The 7,254-nt window shown below is 61.2% G+C and overlaps 1 protein-coding gene across 3 annotated transcripts in view; it reads left to right on the top strand.

The window, feature by feature from the left end:
- The window catches only part of Auts2 (activator of transcription and developmental regulator AUTS2), an 830,583-nt gene extending 823,587 nt beyond the window's left edge, over nt 1-6,996 (top strand). For all 3 annotated transcript variants that reach the window (XM_048369549.1, XM_048329288.1, XM_048329291.1), the window contains exons 16-19: nt 1,881-1,958; nt 2,758-2,841; nt 3,724-3,943; nt 5,886-6,996. In XM_048369549.1, the coding sequence (XP_048225506.1) occupies nt 1,881-1,958; nt 2,758-2,841; nt 3,724-3,943; nt 5,886-6,981 (1,478 nt within the window). In that variant the 3' untranslated portion in view covers nt 6,982-6,996. The remainder of the gene's footprint in view (nt 1-1,880; nt 1,959-2,757; nt 2,842-3,723; nt 3,944-5,885) is intronic.
- Nucleotides 6,997-7,254: the final 258 nt, after the last annotated feature.

The following is a 7,254-nucleotide window of genomic DNA, read 5'->3' on the forward strand; positions in this document are numbered from 1 at the left end:
TGACTACCTGAGTCCCTAATTCACATAGAGTTCATTTCTACAGTAAGTTCTTGTCCTCTCCACGACCCTTCGTCCCCAGGGGGAGCAGGGCACTGCTCAGACCACGTCTCCCTCCCTCCCCACCCCCTTGACGGCTGGCTACCTTCCAGATTCACCCATCAGTCACCATTGGTGGTCCCATGCACCCAGAAGGCAAGAAATCCTCATTCTCTCCACCCTCCAGGGCCCAGCTCCCTGTCAGTTCTACCTGGGTTGCCATGGCTCCTAACACTGAAGCTGGCTGAAGCTAAGAGCCATATTTGGAGAGAAATCAAGAATTTCCTCCCTGACTTTCACAATTCACTGGTGAATTGGCTGCTGCTTCTTCAGTAATTCTGGAACTCTGAGCCTAGCTGGGGGCAGCTCTGCCCTTCACTGAAGCTCTGATCAGCTTGTAGTACCTGGAGGGAAGGTGGCTAAAGTTTTATGTAGCCAGTTACAGTGAAGGCCTTGATGGAGTTGGGGGTGTTGGGTGTGGCTGTCGAGGGGGCCTATGCTGGAGTGTGGGGTGGGCATCGCTACAGGGGGTGTGGCTGCTGAGTGGGTCTGAGCTGGGATGGGTGTGGTTGTGTGGGCATGGAGTGGGTACTGGTGTGGCTGTGGGGGTGGGGGTGGCCTCCTTGGTGTGGTCGGCCCCTTCCAGGGCTGCATGGAGACCCCACGGCCATCTCCATGAGTGTGGCCCATGCCCTCTGGTGCTTGCTCTGTGGCTTCCCTGCCTGATAGAGGCCCACAAGACCCCAGCAGGCCATGGCCAGGACTGAGGAGTGGCATTATGTGTCACCAGCTCCTGCCCCCATCCCCATTCTCAGACAAAGGTGGGAGCTTGACACGGCACACGGGGCCCAGAGTGTTCTCTGTAAACCTGTGGGTCCTGGCCTCATTTGTCCTTCCATTCCCGGATGTCATCCTCGTGCCTTAACATGACTGGACTTTATCCAGAACAGATAGTTGGTGAAACTTTGAGCTGGTATTTGTAACTCATACATACTTGTCACATTCAGCTGCTTTTAGTCTTTCTTTGGGGATGAAATCCTGAAATAAAGCAAAGCACCTCCTTCAGCTCCTGCCTGCGGAGCTCTGGGACACATTGGCTATCCTGAGCTGTTAGAAATATTGTCCTTTGCTAGTGACCAGTGGCTCGCGCCTGTAATCCCAGCTACTTGGGATGCTGAGTTTAGGGAGATCACAGTTTAAATCCACCCCTGGCAGAGAAGTTCATAGTAGACACGTGAAGTTATCTAAAGGGAAAACGGAAGGAAGGCAGAGCAGAGACTTAACGGAAGTGGAGGAACGGACTGGCCTTTCCTGCACTGGACATTGAAGGGCCTCCAGTACTTTCCTTCCCATACTCTGGGGTGAGTCCCAGCAGCAGGTTTTAAATTTGCAAAGGTGCCTCACATGGGTGCCAACAGTATGCCTCCAGAAGACGGGAACGCCACATCCAAAGGCCCTGGGCATTACAGCCATGGACAGCTCAGGACCGAGGGTTTGGAGCCAGCGCTGAGGGGACACAGATTTGCAAACTGAAAATTTGTCCCCTGACATCTCTGCGATGGAATGTTGCTGTTCTTACATTGAGAAGAGCTTGAAGTCATAAGAAGTTGTTCAGTTGTGGGTAGCATGGTAGCCTGGTTTTCCTGATGTGCCTTCAAATCCTCCTGCCTTGTTCCTGGTGCGACCCAGCCCTGCTAGGAGGGGGACAGGCCTCTGTGCATGAGCATGCCAGGGGTACCCATGTGGTACTCATCCCTTTCCATGTATCTCCCTGAAGCCAGTGATGTGTTTGCCTGTGCAGGGCAGGCCTTGCATGATCTGATTTCCTTGTGTTGGATCCACAGGTGCTGCACATCCGGCCGGAACCCCGTTCGGGCCGCCTCCCCATCACAGCAACTTCCTCAACCCTGCTGCTCATCTGGGTGAGCTGGCCCTTGGTGGTGGGATGGCGGGATCTGCTGGGTGCTAGCCACAGTGTCCCTGCAGTGCTGGATACTGGTCAGGGTGCTCCCCTATTGCAAGGTGCTTAACCCCAGCTGCTGGGTGCTGACTGAGGTGTGTCCCTGCTGCACTCCCAACCCATGGGGGAAAGTCCCACATACCCCACGTGCATTCCCACCAGCACATCACCCCCTGTAGTGCAGTACTTGCTGGTCACAGCGCCTCTTAATACTGACGTTGCTCCATCTCACCGTGGTGGAGACTTGTCAGGGGTCTCAGGAAACTGAATTTAGGGCTGTATCTCCCTGTCCACCGCCAGGGGTAGATACCGGGCTCTGGCCCACCGCACAGAGATAGTAAGGAAGAGAGACAGTGTTGTTAGCAGACAGCACCTTTTCTTTGCCTGCTTCCCATTTTACTGCCCCAAGTCTCGGGGAGCTTGGTGCTGGGGTGGGGGGGACAGCCACCGGGAACAGGTTTGGCGGTCATGCGGGCAGACAAGCAGTGGACGCACAACAGGGTTTGCAGTAGAGAGACTGGCTTTGCCAAGTGGTCTGAGGCCAAGGAGGGCAGCACACACCTGTAATCTGGGCGACTTGCCAGGCAAAAGCACCAACAGACCCTAGCTGCAAACAGACCAGAGCAGAGGGGGGCTGGGATGTGCCTCACAAGTCACAGACTGAGGCCAACTTCAGGCCTCGGCCTTGGGGGGGGGGGGGCGGGGAGGTAGGGTCTGGACCCACACACAGGGCCATGACACTCCCTCCCTGCCCCGTGCAGAGCCCTTCAACCGGCCATCCACGTTCACCGGCCTGGCAGCTGTGGGAGGCAATGCCTTCGGGGGACTGGGGAACCCCTCCGTCAGTGAGTACTGCCCTCCCTTCACCCTGCCTCCCCATGCCTGGCTCCAGGGGAGCTGGCAGGTTACTGTGTGGCTGAGGAAATTCACCCAAGTTCACACCTTCATCCTGTTCCTGCTCTGCTGCCCCAAAGAGAAGTGAAAACACAGTGTGCAAATTCCACCTCACACAGGCTACTCAGAAGGCTGAGATCTGAGGATCGCGGTTCAAAGCCAATCCCGGGCAAGGAAAATCTGTGAGACTCTGATCTCTAGTGAACCAGCAACAAGCTGGAAGTGGAGCTGTGGCTCAATGGGTATAGCACCAGCCTTGAGTAAAGACGCCAAGGCAGAATACAGGGCCCTGAACTCAAGCCCAGTAGTGGCACCTACAAAATAACGCACTAGAACCCCCACCGGCCTTTGTGGGGCGGGGTGGGGTGGGCCTGTGGTGTGAGGAGCCACAGCCGCTCCTCCGAGCGAGAGGGAGGTGCGCACCTTGCTCCTTTCCCCATATCATGGTCGCTGGAAACTTCAAGGGGGTTTGCATGCTCCATTCCCAGTTTGGAAGTGGGGGGTTCTCGGAAGACCTTCAACATGGCTATGTGCCCCCAGATCACAGGGAGTGAGGGCCAGGCTCACTGCCCCACGCACAGCTGGAAATCGTGCATGCCTCTGCAGCCTGTGGCCGGCCACGCCCCCCACGTCCCTCTGGGGTTGAAGAGAAAGCTGTGCGCTAGCTGGGCTGCGAGTTCCTCTAATGCATCTGTCAATGTTTCCTTTTCCAGCTCCCAGTAATATGTATTCATTTTAAGTCTGGGTGCTGTTTACAGTGTTTTGGTAAGTACCTCATGACAGCAGAGCCTATAATTTCTCTTCCATTTTTGTTCTCCACTTGACCATTTCAGCTCCCAACTCAGTGTTCGGCCACAAGGATGGCCCCAGTGTGCCGAGCTTTAGCCCTCATGAGCCCTGGAACCGGCTGCACCGGACGCCCGCGTCGTTCCCGACCCCTCCACCCTGGCTGAAGCCGGGGGAGCCGGAGCGCAGCGCGTCTGCTGCAGCCCATGACAGAGATAGAGACATAGATAAACGAGACTCATCTCTTAGTAAGGATGACAAAGAAAGGTATGGAAAGACACCGTCCTCAAGCCCCGTGGGGGAGCCCGGCCCCGCCGAGAGCCAGCCGGAAGCACCAGCAGGGCCCACCACCCACCTACCCCCCCTCAGTCCCAGCCTCCGGGCTTCAGGCGCCCGCTGTCACCCCAGCCCCTTTCCCAATGGGCCCTGGAGTCCACACTCTGTGCACAGCGCCCTAGGTGTCGGGCCACACACTGAGTCAGGACCGCAGCCTCCCAGCTGCAGGCACCCTCAGGACACCAGGCCCCCAGGCTAGTGGCCAGGAGCCCTTCCTAGAGACGGCCAGCCGGAGTAGGCCGAACACACATGGCATGAATCACGTTTGCGTTCAGATCCCTCCAGAGTCCATCCAACCATTCCTGGGCTCTGCTCGCCCCTCCCCCGCTTTCTCCCTTTTCTTTTTGGTTTGTTGTTGTTTGCTTTTACAAAGTCATGCTTGCCATTCCCGCCACACGCTCCTCATCCTTTTTTCTCCAGTTTTGTTGAAACTTGAATTCTGGGGCTCACAGGTGAAGAGTGAAATTTTTGCTGACCTAGAGGAGGAACGTCAACCAGCTGGAGGTGGGGGTGGGGGGAATGCTGGTGAATAATTTCTTTCCTTAACCTTACGACTAATCCCTACCCCTGGTAATATCCGAGGAATGCCCTGAGCCGCCGTGAGAAACCCTCTATCCGTGCACCCTTCCTCCCATCTGTCTGTCCTTCCTTCTGTCTGTCCATCCTTTGCTTTTTTTGCTGGTCTTGGAGCTCAGACTTGGAACCCTGAGCTTTTCACTTGGCTGGTGCTCTACCCCTTGAGCCACAGCACCACTTCTGGCTTCTTTTGGGTGGTTTGTTGGAGATAAAGAGTCAACAGACTTCCTTGCCCAGGCTGGCTACCAACTGCAATCCTCCAATCTTGGCCTCCTAAGTGGCTAGGATGACAGGAGTGAACTGCTGGTGCCTGGCCTTGCTTGCCTTCTTACAAAAGGGCAAGGCAGATTTCCCTGCAAGGCAGTGTTACACACACGGGTTGGCCAGCGTTGGCCAGCAAGGGGCTGTCCACGGCAGCTCTGAGCTGTGTTGGGCAGTGAGGGGCTGACTGCCCACAGCAGCTCCACAGTGCCCAGCCACACACCCAGCGGGTTTCCTAATGGAGCTAAAGCAGCATGTTGGATGGGAGCTGGGATATAGAACTGAAGCGCTTCTTACCCATGCATAGGGGAAGCTCTGTGTGGGGCCCCTTGCTGCCCTGTGGTCTCTGATCTCATTGCTTCCTCTTCCCATGTTGGGCCTGGCCCTCCCTGAGTGCCTCCTGAGACTTGCTTGGTTCTTTGTCTGGTCTCCCTCTTGTCTCTCTGCCTGGCCCAGTTGTGCACTTTCTTTCTGTCCAGTCTACAGCCTTCTAGCAGCTTCCTGGCCCCTCCTTAGATGTCCTGTCCTGCCTTGTCCTATCTGGAGGGATGGGGGGAGAGGGGCGTGTCAGATCTCTATCGGAACCAGGCCCTCCGTCCTGAGTCAGCCCTGGACCTTTGGACCCTGGGGACCCCTCTCCACCCCCTCCCTGCCCCTGGGATTGGCTTTGAGCTCTTAGAAACATTTGTCTAACCACTAGTGGGGCCTGCACTCCCTCTCCACCCTCCTCTACCTTGGCCTGGGGCACTGGCGCCCCCCACGCCACCGTAACCCTCTCCAGGGCCCACCTGTGGTGCCCTTGCTGTCCTTCCACCCCCCCTACCTTTTCACTCCACCTGGCTCTGGCCTCCGTGCCCCTCCGGCCCTCCTGCAGGCCCTGCCTCCCCCCTTCAGCGCCCTCTGCGACTGCGACCCCCGTTTTCTTCTCACACACCCCGCCCCGCTCTGGCCCTCTCCTCCTCCCCTCCCCACGCTGCGCCCCCCGTGCGTCACCCCATCGCTCGGCGTCGCGCTCACCCCGTGCCTCTGCCTGCAGGGACGGCGCCGAGAAGAGGCCGCCCGGACACCGCTCACCCGCGCCCGCCCCGCCGGGTGTCCCGGGCCACGCCAGGGCCCATGCGACCCCCGAGGCCCGCGACAAGGACCGGGCCCGGGAGCCCGCAGACCCGCGCCGGGAGCCCAGCGAGCTAAAGGCGAAGGAGGCACCGGCGCCCGAGCGCGACCCGGGCGAGGATAAGAGGCCGCCGTCGCCCTTCACGCGCCCCGACGCCCGGCCAGGCAGCAGCGCGGGCCGCGAAGCCGAGGCAACGCGACGGGGCGAGGGCGGCCCCGAAGCCCGTCGGGGCCCCGAGGTGCGGGTGAAGGAGGAGCGGCGCGAGGACCCGGAGCCGCCAGAGCCCGCGCCGCCGCCGCCGCGGCCCGCCGAGAACCCCGCCGGGCCCGCAGCGCCAGGCGCGCCCGCCCCCGCACCCGGCGCGCACCTGGGCGGCCTGGACCGGACCCGCATGGTGACGCCCTTCGTGGGGCTCAGCCCGCTGCCCGGCGCCGAGCGCTTCCCGTACCCGGCCTTCCACTGGGACCTGCGGGACCCGCTGCGCGACCCCTACCGCGAGCTGGAGCTGCCGCGCCGCGACCTGGGCCGCGACTTCCTGCTGCCCCGGCTCCCGCCGCGGCTCTACGAGGCCGAGCGCTTCCGGGACCGCGAGCCTCACGACTACGGCCACCACCACCACCACCACGACCCCCGCCGCGAGCCCGACGCGCGCCCGGCCGACGAGCGCGAGCGCCTGCACCTGCTGCGCGACGACTTCGAGCCGCCGCGGCTGCACGCGCTGCCCCCGGGCGCGCTGCCGCCCGGCGCCCTGGACGCGCACCTGGCGCCGCCGGGGCTGCTGGCGCCCGGCCTGCCCGGCCTGCACTACCCGCGCCTGAGCCCCGCGGCCGCGCCCCAGGCCGCGCTGCTGCCCAAGACGCCGCCCGCCGCCGCCCTCAGCGCGCCGCCGCCGCTCGTGTCCGTGTCCGCGCTCGGCGCACGCCCCGGCTCCCCACGCAGGACTACGCCGCTGCCCCCCGCGCCCGACGCCCGGGACCGGCCGCCCTCACACGCGCTCAAGGACATCGAGGCCCGGTGAGGGACCCGGCGCCAATGATCGTGGGGGCTGCGCGGACGGGGCGAACCCCCTGCGCCCCGCGGACCATGCGGACCCCGAGAGCTTGTGCGCATCACCCGCCGCGGCCCCCGGACCTGCCGCCTGCGCCCTCGCGCCCCGCCCGTGGACAGCAGCCGCGCTGACCAGACCCCCGAGGCCGGGTGGAGGAGGAGGCCGGCCGCCCCTCCGGGAAGGAGGCCTGTACATACGGTTCATATATGCAAAAGGGTTAGAAGAAAGCTTTACTTTGTATAA

The sequence above is a fragment of the Perognathus longimembris genome, chromosome 1, assembly GCF_023159225.1.
Source record: "Perognathus longimembris pacificus isolate PPM17 chromosome 1, ASM2315922v1, whole genome shotgun sequence".
Taxonomy (NCBI): domain Eukaryota; kingdom Metazoa; phylum Chordata; class Mammalia; order Rodentia; family Heteromyidae; genus Perognathus; species Perognathus longimembris.